We start from the raw sequence: 21,800 nt of genomic DNA, 5'->3' as shown, positions 1-21,800 counted from the left end.
TGGTTAACAGAGTAGAGTTGTCTTCTGGGATTGTTTACCACCACCACACATACACAAGTGTCGTTAGTTGTTTAGCTTCTGCTACTCTAGGGGCAGGCAACCAGTGAGCTGGGAATTTTCCATTTGGCTTCCAGCATAACTTTATAGTCTCAAGAATGCACTATAACTCCTTTTTTGCTTCTGACTTGGAGAAAGTATCTAGAGTTCAGAGTATCATGCTTAAGATGATGCAGATAATCAGCTCTTTGTGCCCAATTGATTCAGTGGGTGAAGTCCACATTACAAGACTTCTTCCTATTGTCATTTCAGGATACGGTTTTAATTAAAACTTTGTATAACCTGACAAGCAAGTAAGCCAGTTATCCTAAGTCGACATTGTCAGGACGCTGTAAAGAAAATTATGTTAGTATTCCATGTTTCAGTAACATGTATGCAGATTTCTAAATTGAAATTGACCTTTTTAAAGAGGATATTTATTTTAACTTGGTCTCTGTAAAAAACAGTACTTAAACTGAACTAATCTCTTTTTAAAGCTGCTGTAACATTATGTTCAGAAATAACAATATGATGGCTAACAACTGCATGATCAAACCTAGGTCCCTCTCTCATGGCCACAGCTCAGTATGGAAGGGCCATAGCTTAATGGGAAACCACAGGCTTTGCTTTCAAAATGTTCCAGTATCAGTTAGTGGCATCTCCAGGCAGAGGTGGGAAAGACGTCTGTCTGAATCCTCTGTGAGTTGCAGCCATTCACTCTGTCATTGATTACAGTAAAGAGCTAAATGGAATAATGGTTTGACATGGTATAAGGTATATCATAAAACATTTTAATTCAAACTGGAATGGTGACTTAACACGAACTGATTAGCTTCAGTGGGCCGGCGTTTGAAACTAATCATAATTATCTTAAACCTAGATATGGGAGAAGTGAGGGTGAAGTGTAGGCCTGGAAGGAAACAAGGCTTGTTCATGTGATGCTGAACTATGCTTGAGCATTTCATCCAAATCTGGCCAATGTCCACATAGCTGTCTGTCCTGCCTTACCTCTTTCTCCCCAGAACACCTGGGAACAAAAGCATAAAACATACTTTTCCCCCTCCAGCTTTTAGTTTGGATGCAGAGCAGCCAGATTATGACTTGGATTCAGAAGATGAGGCCTTTGTGAATAAGCTGAAGAAAAAGATTGATATTTCTCCTTTGCAATTTGAAGAAATGATAGATCGGCTGGAAAAAGGCAGTGGTCAGCAGGTATAGCATTGTTTCAGATACTTGAAAGCATTTATGTAGGTTTGCTAGAAAATTCTGAATTTAAAAGAAAATCTTAAGCAAATTTGCATATGTTAATTTTCAACTGAAAATGTTTAGCTTGCATCAGAAAATTTTCTGATGTTCTAGAGCAGGATTGGGGAACCTGATGCCCTCCAGATGCTGTTAAGCCAGTTCTCAACATCCCCAACTATTATCTTTAGTGACTGGGGCTGCTGGGCATTGGAATCCCAACAGCTTCTGGAGGGTAAGTTTCCCATCCCTGCCCTGTTTGTTTTACTTGTATTTATTAAACATAACTAAAAATGTTGAATCTGAGAAACTTGCCTAATACTGCATTTACATTTGACATATATTCATTGTTACCAATGAGCATATGGGTTTTATCCAACAAAGTTCTTCTTAGAGAAACCCAATAGATGGAGTCATCTAATCTAGGCCCATTAATTTTAATCTCATTGGGTCTACTCGGAGTAGAGTTAACATTGCATGCAACTCTATGAAATGAAAATGTTTTCTATATAAAAAGTAAAGTAGTGGGGAAATGCCGGCTTCACATCACTGTTTGAAACTGTTACAACTGTTGCAGAATAAATAAATGTACAAAAGTGACACACTTGTGTTTTACTTTTAGCCAGTCAGCCTGCAGGAGGCCAAGCTACTCTTGAAAGAAGATGATGAACTGATTAGAGAAGTATATGAGTACTGGATTAAAAAGAGGAAAAACTGTCGAGGTCCGTCTCTTATCCCAGCAGTAAAACAGGAGAAGCGTGATGGTTCCAGCACAAACGATCCTTACGTTGCATTTAGAAGGCGAACAGAAAAGATGCAGACTCGTAAAGTGAGTATGTTTATATTTATATGAATTCTTTGAACAGGTACACTATTTAGAGCTTCCCTCTGCAAGAGGAAAAAGGATAATGGATTGTGTTATGGCCCAGAAGAGTTTGTGTTTATAAAAATGCAGGTGTCTGTGTGGTCTGTGTGACTATTTATTTATTTTGCAGAATCGGAAAAATGATGAGGCATCATATGAAAAGATGCTTAAGCTGCGTCGGGATTTGAGTCGTGCGGTAACAATTCTAGAGATGATAAAGAGACGGGAAAAAAGTAAGAGGGAGTTACTGCATTTAACACTGGAAATTATGGAAAAGAGGTAAAGAATTAATGTCTATTGAAATATTCATTTTTTTAAAAAGTATTGTTAATGTTACTATTAAATACAAAGAATAGAGATAATGTTCTATTTATTTTGCTCTGATTTTTTAACCGACTGCAGTCCTAACTTACTTGGGAGTAAGCTCCACTGAAAACAAGAGGACTTACTTTCAAGTAGACATGGTTAGGACCGCACTGCAATATTGTAAAGGTCTGACTCTGTCATAGGGTAGGTAGCTTTTTCTGTATGGAAGGTCTCCTTAAATGCAGCTCGTTTTTGCATGTTCACTATTTGTATCTTAGTACAGTAGTTATTTAACATTATGAATTTGGTAGTGAACATCGCTTCTAGTCACAAAGCAATGCCGTATTTTCATGAGAGCCCACCTGCCTTGTTGGAGTGACTGCATGACAAATGTATTCATCAGTTGGTTACAATTTCACTTGGATTGAATGCTGATGTTTCTACCTAGAACCAGTCAAAATTAATGAGCTCTCCTTTTACAAGTTGAGAAATAACATGGGCTTACAAATCATAAACTTGTGGCATCATGCATCCTGGCATTTTCCCCAGTTATGGCTCTTGGTGTGTAAAAACATAGCTCCTTCTTAGATCGCTTGCTCCAGTTCACATGCTTTTAGCTTGATATCTTTGATAAGTCTTGCTACTTTGAGGGGGCAAGGTTAACAAATTGTCACTAACCCCGATTCAATCCCTGACAACTCCAGTTAGGGCTAGGAAAGATTCCTGACAAGAGACAGTCGCAAGCTTCTGCCAGGCAGAACAAGCATTACTAGATGGACCAATAGTCAGACTTTGTATAAGGCAGGTTCCTATCTTTTTGAAGCACACCTTTTGTAAGTTTGAAACTGAGGCAAGCACAAGGCAGGTGTCTAGAAAAATACTTCTTTTAAAAATCACAGCATAAGTTGCTCCCTACTATTCATTTGTTGATGGATGAGAGGCTGAGGTGAAGGCAGTACAGTGGTACCTCAAAGTTACAAACGCCTCAGGTTACAAATGCTTCAGGTTACAAACTCCGCTAACCTGGAATTGTTACCTCGAGTTGAGAAGTTTGCCCCAGGATGAGAACGGAAATCGTGTGCTGGTGGAACAAATTTAAGTTCGTAACTAGATCTTTTTCACTGCATTGTGAAAAAGAGAGAGGGGCAAGGGGGATTTGAGTCTGGCATGTTTCTGTAACTGTCTTAAATATTGGTGATTTATTGAAAACTTCAGGAAAATATATTAAATTTTGTAATGGAAGCACTTTGAAATGGACTATTCTCATTGCTAAAGGGATTCAGTTTGTTGCATGCTATCCGTTGTTGAAATTTGTGCCATCAGTTGAGAAAAACCACCATGTCATAATCTACTTTTCTTGAACTAATCCAGTGATGTTGGCTGGGTAGATAATACTGACTCAAAATCAGTACTTGCCACTTAATTCCCACACTTCTAATCCATTTGCTGAAATCGTGACTTAAGAATTTTGGAAGCTGTTATAGTGTTCTATAACAGCTTTCCCCAACCTGGCTCCCTGTAATGTTTTGGCCTACAATTCCCCATGAGCCTCAGCCAGCGTTGCCAATAGGTGTCGTCCGAAACATATTGAGAGCAACAGGTTGAGGAAGGCTATAGGAATATTTTGTCTGTGTAAGATGAACTAATATCTGTATTTACTGGATAAATAAAGGATTTCACAAAGTGTAGGCATAAATATTAAAGTGTAAAGTGCTTAAAAAGAATTATAGCAGCTTTTTTATAATTTTCAGATATAATTTGGGCGATTATAATGGTGAGATCGTGTCTGAGGTAATGGCCCAGCGGCAGCCCATGAAGCCAACCTATGCGATTCCCGTTGTTCCTGTTCCTAATAGCACTCAGTTTAAACACCAAGAAAGTATGGAACTAAAGGAATTCAAAGTCAACAAGGTGATTAAATCTTTGAAGATATACGTACTTATTCAGCTTTTTAAAATGGGGCCAAAATGTTTAGAGTCCCAAGTCTAGAAGAATCCTAGATAACTGAAGCGTAAAGTAAATCTAATAAAAATTTATCATTCCAATTTTATTATATTTTGGTTGTCCAGACATTTTATTTTTTTGCCGTTTCTTAATGGGTTATCTGTTTTCTCCTTGCAGCAAGAGAAAGCGGACATTATACGACCCAAAAGAAAGTATGAGAAGAAGCCCAAAGTTGTACCTTCCTCGGCTACTGCTGCTACTCAACAGACAACTCCTGCTGCACTGCCAGTCTTCAATGCTAAAGATATGAATCAATATGACTTTCCCAGCTCTGATGATGAACCGCTTTCCCAAGTATGACTTTCATATTTTCGACTGTAATCCTATAACCACTTACATGGGGCTAAGCCCACTGAATTCAGTGGGACTTAATTCTGAATAGAGATATTTAGAATTTTGCTATAGTTAGGGGAGGAAAGAAAATTGTGCCCTCAGATTCTTACCTGTGTTCTCTTCCTGTATGTTCAAAGGTCTTATCTGGTTCTTCTGAAGCTGAGGAAGAAAATGATCCTGATGGTCCATTTGCTTTCCGTAGGAAAGCAGGCTGTCAGTATTATGCTGTAAGTTTTGAGTTTCTACAAACAAATAATACTGATATTAACAATGAAAGTAACATTCTAAAATATTTGTTCTCAAAATTTTCTCTTCAAGCCTCATGTAGACCAAACTGGTGACTGGCCGTGGAGTACTCCTAAAGGGGGAGCGTTAGGAGATGAGCGTTACAGATATTGCTTAACAACCCTTACTATACCCCAGCGGTGCATTGGGTTTTCACGTAGACGGGTTGGACGTGGTGGAAGGTAGGCTTATTTATCTTTAATGTGGTTAACATAAAAGTTTCAATATGTATCGGTGAGAATGTGAAAGGCAGTACAATAAAGATCTTTTAGTTTTGCTTAGATTTTTGTACTTACTTGAAAAACTAACTAGCCCTTAAAGGATTTTTTTACTTTAGTTAAGATAATCCTCTAAATCATCTGCTGCAGGAAAGTTTGGAAGCATTTGAGCAATGAAAGTATTGAGATGGGAAAGAGGAGTCCACAAGTTATTGTCTGGCCTTGATTGCTAACCCTGTGGCCAGCAGTCTAGGCTCCTTTTTCAGCACTTCAGGAGAAGGGGCTGGTGTGTCAACAACTCTCATTAAAGTAAGCTTGGGATACACTCAGAAGTTTTGAGAAAATGTTCTTGCTACTTTTAGCTGTCCCTAAGCACAGCATGAGATGAGAGTCTGATTCTCTTTTCAGGTAATTAATTCAGCTAGTGCTTTATTGGACAATACTTAAGAGTTGAGAGATTGTTGCTGCCTTGGAGTACGTCTCTTGCTGATGCACCCTTCCTCAAGTCTTTTCCCATGTACCCAAATATTGGGGGGTAATAGACTTTGTCTCTCTTGCCTAGGCAGGCAGAAAACACCAGCCCACTCTCCTCTTGATGGGGAAAAATGAACCTCTTTTGTGAATTCTCTACCAGTGGTGGGCTGGCAAGCTCTGTAAATCTTGCAACATGTCACTGGCAATAAAGATAAAAATATTTCAACCATCAGCTAAACCTGAAGTGAAGTCATTTAATCTGCAGGCAGTTGAGCTCAGTCTAAAACTGGTGAAATATGTGCATATTTTCTTTAATATAAAAAATGATGATCAAACAGCTGTATTTTCAAGCATGCTTGATTTTTGTCTTCTTGCACAGACCTAAGCCATAATCTTAAACCATGGTTTGGTGCTACATAAACAAGGCTTGAGTAACGCTAGGCTTACAGGCTATTCCTTCCCCCATGCTGCTATTCCCTGCCCCCAATCATGGTTTGAGGAAAGCCATGGTCTTGCTGCATCTAAACAGTCAGATTCATTTGCCATAGGCTGTTATCAGGAAGCAGAAAATTGTGTGCAGTAAGATTCTCCAGCTTGTTCACATAGTGCCAAATCATGGTGTGGCATTGTATTTGAACAAGCCCTTCATTGTTGGTTTGAAGTGCAACTATCGGCTGTCTAAAATTATTAACTTAATTTGTGCTTTTGCTTCCTTTTCTGTTTTGCCTGTTCAGTTCCTAATCAAATGTAAATATGTCTTTAAAAGACACTGTATCCTCATCTTTGCCCATTCAGAATTCTGTAGATCTGCCAGTGCTTTTAATTACAATTTTACAGTAATTTCTTAAAGATTTATATAAGGCATTGTGGAAAACCTGATAGCAAAAGGCTGATAGCAACTACATTAAAAATACCTTATTACAAATAGAAGTGACATGTTGAATGTCGAAATAAGTTATCTTATCACATTGACTTTATTTATTTAATAATAACTTAAGTCTTTATGCTGACTTGCTCTTTCACATATGGCCCTTAACACAATTCTTTATGCTTCAAATGTTGGAGGTCTTCTGAGTTAACAGTTGATTTGGAAAGTTTTGTGGCAAGATTCTAAAATTTTTGTTTCTGCTTCTTTTCCCCCAACATGGCTGATATAAAAAGGGGTTGGGTTGTAAATGTCACTTCAGCTTGTATGGTATAAAAACAACAATCTTCCCATTTTTAGGGTGCTACTGGACCGAGCCTATTCGGAGAACAACAGTGCATTTTGCCAGCTGGATTCAGAAATGCTTTCTTCACAACTACACTCGTCAATCAATCAATTTGCCAATACCTCAGAAACAAATACCTCGGACAGATCTTTCTCTAAAGACCTCAGTCAAATACTAGTCAATATCAAATCATGTAGATGGCGGCATTTTAGGCCTCGGACACCATCCCTACATGACAGTGACAATGATGAACTTTCCTATAGGAAATTACACAGGAGTGTAAATCGAACTGGCACAGCACAACCCGGGACCCAGACATGCAGTACCTCTATACAAAGTAAAAGTAGCAGTGGTTCAGCACACTTTGGTATGTTGATTTTGACAAACTTAATACTAAAATTGTCTTTGGCAAAGATGATCCAACTTTTTAGCTCCTCCATGTCTTTCTCAGCTAATAATTATATTTTACATTGTGCACTTAAGTGCAGTTGCTGAAATTCTTGGCAGTATAAAATCTGACAAATCTCTCCTTCCATGCAGAATTAATTTTGTTATGACTATTTGACATTATTTATTGATTTCAGCAATTTAGCTTGCTTTTTGGTGGGGATTCTCAAGATGGGATACAAAATTAAGAATTAAAATGTAGCATAAGTAAACAGCAAAACCTGAAAGATGGGGGCAGTTTAAAACCAGAGAGCCAGCATTATCCATGAAACAGCTAACCATGAAAATATCTGCCTACAAACATTCTTAACTTTGACTGAAAAGTTCAACACTCTCAAATATTTTTAGTCCACCAATGAAAAATAATAATTTGGTAGTGGCTATTAGCCTAATAGACAGTGATGCCGTAACACCTGCTGTACCAGATCTTAAGGAACTCATCAAATTGTACAAAAAGAAAATTACTCTCCTGAATTAACACATGTGGTATACTGAAGCTTAAACTTTGAAGTCCATTGTTTAGAATAACAGGTATACAACTTAAGTAAATCAATACTATCAGTAAGTCAAATGAAAATTGTTTTTCCAAAATGTACACTTGTACCAGGTGAACAGCTTGAAGATATGGGTACTTCTTGCATCCTATTCAAATAGCTGTCCTACAGAATGATTTCTGGAAGTAGTTGCCAGAATTTACTGATTAACTGTGTAACTTGCAAATAGATAATAGCTGTGGAATGTTTATGGTGTGATCATAGTATACTTGTCCCTTTCTGATACAAGACTCCCAGAAGTCAACCACGGTATTTAACTTCTGTTGAACTCTTCAGTAGCAATGCATGTTTGTCTCTTTGGAAAAAAACAGCACTCTACCATTGTGGAATAAAAGAATATCAACAATGTTGTCCCTAGCAATTTTATTAAGATATTTGATGATCTAATTACATTAGTCATTCATGGCATTTATCATCAGTATTTATTATCTCTGTAGTCATTCAAAGTAGTGTTGGACCTAGATAAAGTTTTATTAGTGGTTTCCTTATTCCATTAGGGCCAAGTTATTATCAATTCTAATAGTGAAAAGAGTTTGTGGTGCAAATATGTACTTGTGTGGTCATTGCAGCATAGTATTGGGCTAGCACCTTGTGACCTACCAAACCAAATGTACCCTAACAGACATGTCTTACTATTCATAAGCAGCAACATCAGGATTTGGTGGGCTGTGCATGTTAGTTTTGATGAGTCAGTCACAAATTGTACTGGGCTGCTTTAAGAGAACCAAATTATGTACAGGCAGTGACTGTTTTAGGTGTGTCCAAATGATGTGTGGGTACTTTTGGACCTGGAAGAGGGCGAACGGGAGCAGGACATGCTTATGCACGCTCTGCTAACATGCACAGGGCCAGGAACGGAACCCCTGTGCAAAATGGTTGTCGCCTGTACAATGTGCAGGGCCAGGTTCATCATACCTGGAATACCAATCTCTGTTATACTTAGCATTATGGCTGTGGCATTCCTTTGCTTTTTAAGGTTCACTGAGCAAATCATAAGTGTGGTCATTAACTTCAGAGTTTCCAGGTGCAAAAGTATATTGTATTAAAAGAAAATGATTTCCAGCCATAGAAATCAACTGTGTCCCTGGATAGTTGCTGGAAATATTTATAGTTGTCTACTCACCAAACGTTAGCACCCAGATGAATAAATATTTAGTCTTACCATACCTTTGACTGTAGTTGTAACAAGTGGCTCTGATTTGCCCAAGCAATAGTTGCATATATTTACTGCTGCAAAATTTTAAATCTAAAAGTTGATAGTAAGGTCAGGTTCTTTGAGGTCTTAAGATAAATGTTATCTAAGAATGATTCATAGGTGGATTGTTGAGGTTGGTACAGTTGCCTGACTTTGATGCAGCACCATAGCCATGGTTTGATCATTGAGTCTAAGCCTTGCACTTGTTAACTCTTCACTCCACCCCACCCCCTGCCGTATTCATTTATTTTTCTTCCTAAAAACTCTGTTTATATTCTCCGTATTATGTTACCTTTAGTTTTCACAGCCATGAATCCTTCTGAAGTAGCCAAATATGCAAAGAGTTTCAGAGCAGCCTTTCGGGAATACGGTGTGCATTGAGCTCCCTGCAGTTTAGCTTCTTAACTGAAGCTTAGCTAACACTATAGTCTGTGACTAATAGTAAAAACCATGATGGTTGCAACTCTATTGTTGTGCTTTGATCATTTTCTAAGAAGGTTTTGATTGAGAAGAGAGCATTTGTTGACAAGTAAAGAGTTACTTGGGTTGTATTTTTGTTTAGAGTGCTGGTTAGAAAAAATTAGCACTATAGAAATTTTGTAGAATATGGGAAGAAGCTTGTCAGGCCACTGCAGTAACCTGTATAGATAAGGACAGCTTCACCGTTGCATTCTAGACTTGTTTCAGTTCAGCCTAAGGTGGCACACTTGCTGCCCAGACAATCTGCCATGGTAGAGAACAAATTAGCATGATGAGTTGGGGATACTTCCTACTAATCTAATTGTGTGGGAGTCTGTGTTCTCTGTAGCAGTGATGATGTTGGATTTAAGAGTGGATCTGCTTAGCTTCAGAATGAGACAGAATTCCTAATAATCTGTCAGTTATACTTTTATGGATTGTTACTAATGTACAATAAATGGAAAATTTATGAATACATATAATAAATGGAAGTTTATCTATAATCATTAAAAAGGAGAAGCTATCTCTCATTAGAGTTCAGACTACTACTACTCTCTTGGAAAATTTGTGTTCAAATGAGAAACATCAGCTGTATGTTGAGAAGTACAGCCCAAGTTTCATAACGGCTTAACTTTTGTAATATGGAAAGTAAGGATGGAGAAATAATTTATTCATTAAACTTTTCACAGCAGAGCAATGCAACATGCTTGCAGATCAGAAGACAACTCCCAAACAGATAATGTACTTATCCAGATTTTGAAATGCAGTTCTGATCCCCACAAACTTACTTTGCGGGGGGGGGGGGAGTCTAAAAAAATCTGTACAGAGTTTTTAGTGTTCTTCCAAAATATCTGCACAAAGTGAGATAGGACAAACCTATTATTAAGGTCCCAGGAAAACTGAAGCAGAACAAAATTAGGCTGCTCCAGTCCATCCCTAATGGAAACACTGTACATACACTATTTATATAGAAAGGAAGAAAATAAAATCTTCATAATATTATAGCTTAAATCTGAGATGTGGCCATTTTAGCAAGCCTACTGTTGGATGGAAATTCTGGATATAATCTGATAGTCTTTTTATTAATGTATCATGTGACAACAGAGCACTTTGAAGGGAAACTCCTTTTTTAAGTAAAAGGATGTGCATGTTATATAGCTATGCATTGAAGGCCAGGTTCCTTTTTGACTATATCATTCATTGTTTTACATCAAACTATGAATATTTTAAGTTTTTCATTTAAAAATCTTGAATTTATGCTGAATTCTTCCAGGAAATAGCAATATCAGACATTAAACACTTGCGTCAAAACTTCTGGTCTTGTACTAGTTAGTGCCTCTTGTGACCTTGGCATAAATCCATTTATGTTAAGTGATATTCTAATACTGTCAGCAACTTCAGTGTTGGAATACTTGTAAAGCTATTTGACAAAAATATGCATACCTTACTAATAGTGTTCCTATTTTTCCTAAAATCCAACATGTCTTCAAATAAAATACAGAATGAAAACCAGGCTCTTGATCCTAGAAACCTCTCCATAGGGCTGGTTTGCAGCCTTATAGAGTATTTTACAACTGAGAGATGACAACTTCATTAAGTGTGTTTCATTTTCATACATATTTTACACACACACACACACACACACACACCCCTCAGATGTGGATTGACTGTCATTTCTATATATAATTACTGTAAGAGGCATGCCTAGTTCAATGTAAGCAGAAATAAATTTTCCTGGTGCCCCGCCTTCATGCACATTAGTGCAAAGTAATATGCTGACGGTATTTGCTGTGTATGAGGGGGCCTCAGATTTGAAAGCCATATCAGGTATGTCCGTTGGATGTCAACTGTTACCATTTTTTCTCTTTTTTTGGTCTTCTACCAGCATGGTGTATTTCAGACTTCTGAGAATCCACTCAGTTATAACAGTGGCTTGTTTTGAGAAGCTAGAAAGTTGGGGTGTTGGGTTAAGTGTTCCAGAAACACAAGTCCCAAGCCATATTGAGTATGTGGTATGATTACAGTCAAACCTTGGTTGTCAGACGGCTCCGTTTTCGAACGTTTCAGTCCCTGAATGCCGAAAACCCGGAAGTAAATTCCAGTTTCCGAATGTCCGACGCAGCTTCTACTTGAGTGCAAGAAGCTCTTGCAACCAATCAGAAGCCACACCTCGGTTGTCAAACATTTCAGAACGGGCTTCCAGATCGGATTACATTTGACAACTGAGGTTTGACTATATTTGAATTGTGACCATCAAATAAAGAACAACTAACTATTTAATTAACTATTTTTCTTAGATTGTAAGCAATGAATGATGAAAAATTAGAAATATATAACATTAGTTTGGATACCTGAGAGCTAGTTTTGTATAGAAAAAGGCTCACTGATTTGGCGAACACTTGTGTCTTTTGAGAACTGTTCCATAGCATTTGCATGATAATATCATAAGGCTGGCGTGCCTTTTAAATCAAACACATCAACAGGTTTATAATTTCATTGGGTTGATAGAATAGAAGTGAAGATCTTTGAATTTGGGGTGGTTTTTCAGGCACTTACAACCTATTTTGTATAGGCTAAATGACTTCCCCCATCCCATTTGTCTGGTAGCCTAATACATGGGTTTTTTTGCCAGTAAGTGGCCTTTCAGAGGAATGTTAGGAAAGTAAAAACTTGTGTAGAGCTTTGAGAAGCATATTTTGTCTGGTTTAGTGACTTGCCTGGTTTTGTAACCTTTCGTTTATTTTACTGAATCTTTTTTGTTGAAGGTGAATTTCATACAAGAGCATTTTACACATTTCAGTCAGATTGTACTATCATAGGGAGATTCTTAAACATTGTTCTTAAACATGATCACCATGGAGAACCAATTCTAAATGCTCCTTTTACTATATAAAAGATAAATGTGACCTAAAGTATAGCAGGAAAAATGATAGATAAGTGAACTGTTTCTCAGGATTCAGTTCCAACAACCATTGTCAACAAGTGTGATTGCTTGATATGAAAGGGCCTCTGTGTACTGATAGTATCAGTTGGCGTACTGCTAGTAATATTGCTCATTAAACATCATGTGCCACCTAAACTGACCAACCTGTGTAGAGTTTTTCTTCCTTGTATCATTTCAAAAGTTGTTAAGGCATGAGCTGTGGATATTGCATGGAATAGTGATTCACATTGAAACATGAAGCATAGCGTTGAGATGTATTGCATCTCTCTAGCAGTGTTTTTCAGATGATTCTGTAAGCTTCTCATACCTTCTTGCAGCATTACAATCTTCCACAGTTAAGGCAGATTTTGTGGCTTGCTACTGATGATTTATTGAAGGTTTCTTGCAAGAAATTAATTCTGTTATTTATGGAATAATGTAGTTCTCCAGGTGGCTCATAAAATTAACAGTGACAAAATACAGTAAAAGCAATTAAACAACAACAATTTGAGCATATACATTTCCTGCAAAGAGACGTAACACCAAAATCACAATATAATTATAAAATACGCAATAAATACTCAGTTGAATAAACAATATAGATTTAACATTGTGCTTAATTGCACTTAATGACTTTAACTATCTGGGTAATTAGATCTGTATACTCATAAATGTCTTTTAATAAAGTAACAGAATAAAAAAGTTCTCCAACATATATAAAATAAGTAATTGCCAATTAGTTTATAGAGCAATCTGTTGCAGCAAAAGTATGCAGAGTGACAACAGCGTAACAGGAGTCTGACTAATAGAATTCTAAAAGGTTGGCTATATTAAATATGGAAATGAGTGCACTGTGCATCTAGTTTTAAAACAACAACATATTTTACCTTTCTTATGTGGCTCTTAAAAATGAACTACAGCAAAAGGATTATAAAATCTGCACTATAATTCTTTTCTGTATCAAAGCATAAAGCCTGGGTATTAAAACCTAAGTTCTGCAGTTTAATGAAATAATACATCCTCTGTTCTATGCAGTTTACACTATTCATGCTTTTGATTTCTTTTCACCACTCACTAATGAACTGTGGAACATGGGGAAGAGTTGAAATCTTCCCATTTCCTTCCTTGAGAAAGCATCACATCCAAGTATGCAGGTGTGGGGATTAAGCATGTAGAAATTATATATTTTTGGTGTCATGGACTTCTAACTTTGTTGCAGTTCAACCATCTCAAAAATCGAATGCTATCAGAAACCCCCTTGGGTTTGCTCTTGAGCTATGTGGGTAGCTGCTTTAGAAAGCAGTCTCATATTTTTGCCACACAGCTCAATGGGTCGGAGTCAGTGGTCATTTATTAGGAGTTTCATAGTCCAGCCCACGATGTTAAAACAAGAGAATTTTGTCCTGTACTTGAAATTTCCCCAGCAGCTTATATAAAGCAAGCCTTGCAGAGCATTCAACTCTTTGCAAGAGTATTATCATTAAGAATTTACTTAGAAGAAATTGGGTGTTAATCTTTCCTCACTAATTTGTGAATGTGCAGATCTCAGAAACCCACACTTGAGTTCTTCAAAAGTGTAGGTTCCTCTACATGGCTTCCATATAATCCATATATAGGGCACAGTACAGAGACTTCTGAAAAGCCTTCTGTAACTCTTGAAATCCCTGAAGTCCTTGAATACATTCTGAAATTTTTGAAGCTGTAGATTGGTAGTTGTCCATTATGTCATAAATCTTACCCGTTGGCAAAAAAAGAAGCGAAAAGATTACTCATTCATGGGAGAAAATTTCACTTAAATCTCAGTAAGTTGCAAGGTTACAAAAACAAACATGGAGGGTGATTCAGTTGCCCTATTTGACTTGGTAGTGTGCTTGCAAGAGTGAATGAAAATTCATCCTCACAAGCAAATTTAAATATATCTGGCAGTTTTAGCTGAACTAAGACTTAGTTTTCTGTACAGAATTCACTTTTACTTTTGAAAATGTTATGATTCTTAAATCTGTTGAATGTGTGTCACTTGTGGCTAACACTCTAGGGGAGTTGTTCAGCCTCTCTGCAAAGATGTGACTTTTAAGTAGAATTTTTACAGCATGTGTGGAGTGGCCCTTGGCTACCCTTACGGAAAATAATGTTCTGGGACTGTTTCCACTGAGTTCAGCAATTAGTGCAAGGATGTCTGGCTGTGCAATTGGACTTTCCCCACACTTACACACACACACACGCCATCTACTCTGGAACAAATTTGGAACACAGGGTATCTAAGGGGCAGATGTTCTTGCGCTAACAGGACAACTACATTAGTTATAGCCCTTTGTTTTTAAGATGCCACATAACTTTCTCTTGTGTTTGCTGTAACAAGCTTACTAACAAAAGTTCTTGAGGTAACTTGCAGCCTAATTAAAATAGAGCAAATAAACGAGAGTTTCTAGGGAGTGCCAAGAATATCTGCAGATTGCCTCCTGTAGAGCTCAGTATAATTTTAACAAGCTTAAATGCACCTTCAGGCAGTTGAAGAGTTCTTGTTTGAAGTGTTAAAATGATGCACAATTGCGGTCAGAGTTCTAACCACATATCTAGTGGACAGGGATCCGAAGAATTGTACCAAAGTTCTTCATGCTGCAGGTGGTTTTAGGCTTGTGTTTCTCAATCAGCAGCTTCGCATGCCACATGGGGGAGGAATTGATTAGACTACTCTAAACAAGCTAATTGGAACCTAACCCATATAAATGCCAGTTTGTGCTATTGTATTCCTTCAGTGTGTCATGTGAAGCTCAAGCTAACACAACTAGGTAGAGAAGAAGAGATATTATTGTGAACCAGGCTGTATGTGAAAAACATCTGCCGTCATCATCACCACCACTGCTTGCTGACTCTGTGTACCTATATATTACTGGAGAAATTCATTGAAAAAACTGGCAGAGCTTCCAACTGATGCATTGTTGTTGCTACATTAATGTTGCAACTGCCACCAAATATTTCTGCTTTCCTCTTTAATCTCCACATTGGGTAGAATTTAAGAATGCAGGAATGCAAGCTGAACATCAAACAAAACTGTTGACTAATTGGGTGGACCAACTTGCTGGTGTTATTTGTAGAGCTGTAGCAGTAGCTTGTGTATATCCTTCTTGCCATACAAATATGCAGGCTATATATATGCATAGCAATATGTTGATACAGTACCTAAAAACCCCTTAACTTGATAGCAAAGAATGTCCTTTGTTTAAAAGTGTAGTTGCAAGTGAGATTCAAATTCAGTTTGTGAAAACTGGTGGAAGTTGAACCCCACAGATCAGTGTCTAGGCAAGTCTTGTCTTTGTAGTATGTCATGTTTTAAATGTCTGTCCTTGTACTTCAACTTTTATATTGTGATCTTTGGATGAAGGATGGTATGCAGATTTAATAGTAATAATAAATAAAAACCTGGTCTAAATGTCACTATTTGGATAGGAGGGGGGGGACTCAAAAGCCTAGGCAATCCTCAGATTTGTAGTAAGAGCAACACACTTGAACTTGGTGATTGTTGCATATTGGCAACAGATTTGTAAAAAAGTTTTGACTTGCAGTGTTTATAGCTGTGAATTATATTTGCTGGTCAAAAAGAGTGTGAATGTAGTAATACTCTTTAAGAGTTTTACAGATTAATACTCTTAATTTAATATGTGTATTAACTAGCATTGAGCGAAGTTGTGCACAACTAATTTGTTTCTGGAAACTTGACAGTGGCAGAGCATTTCTTTGTAGTTTGGAGTCTGGGTTGATAAACTAGACCATGTTCTGTAGAACCAGTTCCTGTTGCAGAATGTTTATTTTGATATTCTAAGATGTTCAAAACAAAATTCTAAAGCATCCAAAATACTCAGATTTGAGTTTTCTACCAAAAAATGGAATCAAGAAATCCTGCCAATGTGCTGTCTAGATTAGATTTATTACCTTATTCTCTATCCTAAACCGCTTTAAAAGTTGTGAGTTTTTCATTAAGATGGACTGAAATGAAAACTGCAGCAAAATGCTATTCGGTTTCTGCTTTTAGAACTCTTCATAGATGAATAAGTGACATAACATAGTTTTTATTTGTAAATCAACATAACCAGCTGTTCTTATAGATCAGATCTTGACCCACATTCTATCTACATCAGGTGGGTCAATTGAGGGAAACAGAATGAAAACCTCATAAAGCTTTTTTTTTTTTTTAAAATAATTTATTCATTTTAAAAGTAAATGTTCATTTGATGGGATGGAATGCAGGCATTATCTAAAACAGGAACGGGGGATTCAAATGGATATTTGATAACTTTTCTATCTTAGTATGATGGTTGTAATATGGCAATCAGCTGTTATTGAATGGCAAGCCACATTTTTATTGCTTCATAGGGTTAGAAGCACACTTCCTTTTGTAAGAGCTGCTAATTGCAGCTCCTGCTGAAGTAGGAACACTGAATATATGTACTGAGATTCGGAGCTGCACATGTTGCATTTCCATTTTAGTATAAGGGCTGTACACACGAGGTTTATGTATTTTGATATGGTATTCTCTTATTTTATATTTTGTTCAGCATTTACAGCCGAACAATACCAGCATCATCAACAGCAACTGGCACTAATGCAGAAACAGCAGCTTGCACAAATTCATCAACAGCAAGCAAATAGTAATTCTTCTGCGAACGCTTCACAGGTGAGGGAGTTGTCTGTATTATGATTTATCCCTCATTTTTCCCACCAGGGTTCATCTCTAATTGCCAACTGTTGCCATAGCACCTTGCAACTAACCAGCAGGAAAGTGGCTTTCGCTCGAATCTACATCTTAGCCATACTCTAGAATGTTTAGAAGGGACACTACAGGTGAGTATAGTAGGCACTGCCTCTGCTCCCTCCTAACAGAAAAGAGGTGATTCTGTCAGTAATGACGTGGTATACATGAACTAAAAAAACCAGATAACATCACTAATTTAGACTGCATGAATTGTGTGTTTGTGTGTGCATTCCCATCCAGCAAGCTGAATTTGAAACTTAAACCTTGCTTAATGCAAGTGCAGGCACTTCGTCATCTCTAGAATCTTAATGTATTAAGACTACTAATAAATATAAGGAATAGATCAGTGATGGGGAATCTGTGGCATTCCAGATGTTGCCCAGATACAACTCCATCATCTGGCCATGTTGACTGGGTCTGGTGGGACGGGGGGTTTGTAATCAAAACAACATCTGTAGGGACTACAAGTTCTTTATCCCTGGCAAAGAGATTTTGGTGAGATATGTTGCACTTGGCTTATAGAAGTCTAAACAGTTCTGTATTTCCAGATAAACTGTGGGCACGACTAATTGTAAAAAGGTCTTCCTTTATTGATTATAAAACTACCAGTACTTGACTTTAAAATGTATTTGTAATGCTTGCTCAGTTCTAGCAACTTTCAAGTAATATGTCAGGGCCTTTAGTGTGGTTCCCAACACCATGGAGTTGGAGCTTTGAAAGGCAAGGTCTATTTAAACAATAAAAATTAAGGAAGTGAAGATGCATCTGTTCATGTACACTTCTAGAGAACAAATGAGAGTATGATCGTTTTGGTAGTGTAGTGGTTTTGTTGTTGTTATTTGTTTTGTTTATTCCTCTCTGCCTTTAGAAGACAGGTGTCCTCCTGTGGCTTTTAACATGACTGTTTTAAGTATGTGATATGATATAAACTAACCAGGGAACTGTTGAAGGAAAGGTGATCCGGACATTTAGTAGATTACTGTAGTAGTATATGCTTTAAAACTTGCTGTGTGGCTTCTTGATTTCCTTTTGTCCCCTTCCTTCTTTAAACCAAGTCTGTTTTTTGTTTGTTTTTCAAAGGGTTTTATTTCCAAGACACTGGATTCTGTTAGTGCTCAATTTGCTGCTTCAGCGTTGGTTACATCAGAACAGCTCATGGGATTCAAAATGAAGGATGAAGTGGTGCTTGGAATTGGGGTGAATGGCATCATTCAAGCCTCAGGTAAGAAGCAGCAAAGATGGTTGTGACCAGATTTTGCTTTGGATGTGCATCTTAAACCAGTAATGGATGTGATACTGGCGTTTTGGAATTATACCTCTTGTGTTTCTCTTCTTCCACAGGAGTATATAAGGGCTTACACCTCAGTAGTACTACGCCTACAGCACTTGTACATACAAGCTCGTCATCAACAGCAGGTTCAACCTTGTTACAGCCTTCAAATATAACACAGACTTCAAGTTCCCACAGTGCACTGAGTCACCAAGTAACTGCTGCCAATTCTGCAACAACTCAGGTTCTGTTTGGGAACAATATTAGATTAACTGTACCCTCATCAGTTGCCACTGCAAACTCTATTACTACGCTCAATGCACGACACATACCTAGGACTCTAAGTGCTGTTCCATCATCTGCCTTAAAGCTGGCTGCAGCAAACTGTCAGGTGCCCAAGGTGCCAGCTTCATCCTCCGTGGACACAGTACCAAGGTAAGCCTTTGTGTTGGAATTCAGGTTGGCAGGGAGATAATTCACATCTGGTATTCTGGCACTGTGGCATTTGTGAGTCTGTCTCACAAGATTATCTCTGTGACATACATTTGAAACCTGCCCCTAACTTCTGCTTTATGCATCTCTAGTCTAAATAGTAAAATCTTGTAGAGGTTCTTGAAATGTTGCAAGTGGAGGCTGATCGTTTTTTTTGTACCTAAAAAGAACCAGACTCTGTAATACGAAAACTTGCATGCTTTGGATTGTACTGTGTCTAGAGTCTGATTACAGAGAGAAGAAAATGTATTGAACAGTAAAGCTTTGTTTCATGTTGTCATTAATAAATTCCCCGTCCTCCTGCCCCTCCCAAATTCTAAATGTGTGAAAGTAAGCCTCATTGATCTGGATGGGATTTATCTCTTAAATTATTGGCATCTAAGGGCTTTGCTTGATTCTCTCAAGAGCTTGGGGATTCTTTCCATATCTGAAAGTGTGTTTTTTAAATTCTCTGTTTTGAAAGTTGTTTGGAAGGGGAAGTGGGCTTGCTGGTTGCAATTCAGAGAAACACAGGCCCATAGCCCAGTTGATTCAGTACTCCTACATGTATTTCTCTTGGTGTGAGATTTACAATGCAAGAATCCATTTTTATATAAACTCCCCCCCCCCCATTCCTGAAATATTACCCCCTCTTTTATGTTGATATGATAAAGTATTCTGGAATAGTATACTTCCTTTGAAAATGGAATCCTTAAGATAAAAATGTACAATAACCAAAGGAAGCTAAAACAATATGTGTTAACACACAAATGCCATATTAAAGATGCAGTGTGTGTTGGGGGGTCACTTTTACAATGTTGTTAAGGGGTGTGTGTGGAATTGACAGATTGCTTTGGTTCTGCTGCCCTTCCTGGATATTTATGGGTGTTTTTCCCCCCTTTCCCCTTTTTATTTCACAGGGAAAACCATGAAACAGAAAAGCCAGCACTGAACAATATAGCAGACAATACAGTAGCAATGGAGGTGACGTAGTTTCCATAGTAATGGAACTTCAGCCTTTGGGAACTTGTTTAGGTGCTATGCATCAGTAGCAATTTGAATGCAAGGGATGATGGAATGCAGCCTATTGCGTTTCCATGGCAGCTGTGGGGACTTGACAGCAATGCACATCTCTCATGCTTTGGTTTTTCTTTTCTTACTGTTAATAGGAAAGAATCAGCAACTGTAAATTAAGACTACAGCAATTATCTGTACAGTACTGCATATTTGTAATACCCTTGTATATATGTTACTTGAATACAGAACTGTTCATTTGTGATGCTTTGCACTTGGGGCTGGGGGAGGGAGGGGAGGGAGGGAGAATTGCAACAAAGTAAGAGTGTGAGAAGTGAGATTGTATAGAGATGAAGTGTCATCACATCATGTGCATGGTGCGGAACCTGCTGTTTTATCTATTTATTGTGCCGTGTTTACAGTTTTTTGTACACTGTACCTTCATTGGTTCCTGTGCTGTAGTAAATGTGTTAGGTAGCTGTGGACTCCTTGGTATTTTGTAAATGGTATTAACATAACTTGGTTCCCCCTCTGGGTCCTTGAGTTTTCTGTGTATCATGTGAAAAATGGTGACATACATACAGAATTTTTTAAAGGCATCAGTTTAAAATGGGGAATGTACTATTCAATGGGATCTTCCTGTTTTAATATCATAAGGCAAGTAACAAGCTAAAAATGAAGTCTCATGGATTCTACCAACTGACTAGCTCACAAACACGTGTGCAGTTTCTGGTACTTAAAGCACTAAAGTTATGTTGCTGCTCTTCATACAGCCCCCTCTGTTGTCCCATTTCCTTGCACACCAAAAAAAAAAAAAAAAGGTGTCAAATCAAGTATGCAAATGGAGTCCTTACAACTGGAGTTTTTATGTTGTCTTGCCCTTTTTTTGATCACAAATTATATTTTTTTATTGTATAATTGTTAAAGACTTCATTCTTTACTTGTTAAGAAAAAGGCTATAAGGGAGAAGAATGCAGTAATTGCTGTACGTGTATCATCATTCCAGTTTCTGAAAACAGCCAGCTTTTTTTCCTTTTAAGATTCTCCAGAAGGCTGCAAGGCCAGAACCACAACTGTCGGGTGCCTTCCTTTGGAAATATTTGCCCTCTCTTCTGTGAAGAGAATGGTACTTAAGACTCTACTACTAGTGCTTTGTCAGTACCGAAGCCTGAATGCCCACTCCAATGGCGTACATTATCCTTAAGGTTTTTAATCCCACCTGGAAAATTGTGACAGAACTCTCACAAAATAAACCCAGGGCATTACATGTTGACAGACAAATGTGTGGTGTGTTTTATACTATATGTAATTCAGTTTATTATATCTTGCCTTTTGACCTAAAGGCCCCCAATGCAGTTTCACATACTACAGTACGGCACAACTCAATTCAAAATTGAAAACACTGTAAATAGAAAATCAAACAACATAAAAGTGGGAATCTTATAATCTCAAAAAACCTATGCTGAAGGAAAATAGATTTGTTACTGGGGAATAACAGGGATTTGAGTTGGAGTGTTTTAAACATACTAAGACATTGCCTTGTCACCTCTATGGTGGGTTGAGAATCATGTCCACTGAAGCAACTCCAATCACAAAAAGAGCAAGGGCATCTGCAAAACTGAAGAGGTCCTGAGAATGTGGCTCTTCAGATGTTGTTGGAGTACTCTCCAACAAGATCCAACAGTAGTTAGATAAAGTACTGTTGGATCTTGTTGCACCACTATCGTCTCTCGGCCATTGGTC

The 21,800-nt window shown here is 37.7% G+C and overlaps 1 protein-coding gene across 3 annotated transcripts in view; it reads left to right on the top strand.

The window, feature by feature from the left end:
• The window catches only part of EPC1 (enhancer of polycomb homolog 1), a 51,470-nt gene extending 30,132 nt beyond the window's left edge, over nucleotides 1–21,338 (top strand). For 2 of the 3 annotated variants that reach the window (XM_083405671.1, XM_083405670.1), the window contains 13 exons: nucleotides 1,103–1,248; nucleotides 1,901–2,107; nucleotides 2,274–2,422; nucleotides 4,201–4,360; nucleotides 4,571–4,747; nucleotides 4,924–5,013; nucleotides 5,105–5,253; nucleotides 6,989–7,341; nucleotides 17,106–17,224; nucleotides 18,383–18,524; nucleotides 18,644–19,007; nucleotides 19,964–20,027; nucleotides 21,098–21,338. In XM_083405671.1, coding sequence (XP_083261797.1) covers nucleotides 1,103–1,248; nucleotides 1,901–2,107; nucleotides 2,274–2,422; nucleotides 4,201–4,360; nucleotides 4,571–4,747; nucleotides 4,924–5,013; nucleotides 5,105–5,253; nucleotides 6,989–7,341; nucleotides 17,106–17,224; nucleotides 18,383–18,524; nucleotides 18,644–19,007; nucleotides 19,964–20,027; nucleotides 21,098–21,175 — 2,198 coding nt within the window. In that variant the 3' untranslated portion in view covers nucleotides 21,176–21,338. Of the gene's footprint in view, nucleotides 1–1,102; nucleotides 1,249–1,900; nucleotides 2,108–2,273; nucleotides 2,423–4,200; nucleotides 4,361–4,570; nucleotides 4,748–4,923; nucleotides 5,014–5,104; nucleotides 5,254–6,988; nucleotides 7,342–17,105; nucleotides 17,225–17,304; nucleotides 17,392–18,382; nucleotides 18,525–18,643; nucleotides 19,008–19,963 lie in introns of all 3 variants that reach the window. The other variant, XM_083405672.1, reaches the window with a different exon arrangement.
• Nucleotides 21,339–21,800: the final 462 nt, after the last annotated feature.

This window comes from Podarcis tiliguerta (genome assembly GCF_965153285.1).
Source record: "Podarcis tiliguerta genome assembly, chromosome: 12".
NCBI lineage: Eukaryota > Metazoa > Chordata > Lepidosauria > Squamata > Lacertidae > Podarcis > Podarcis tiliguerta.
This window is presented reverse-complemented; position numbering and strand designations above follow the sequence as displayed.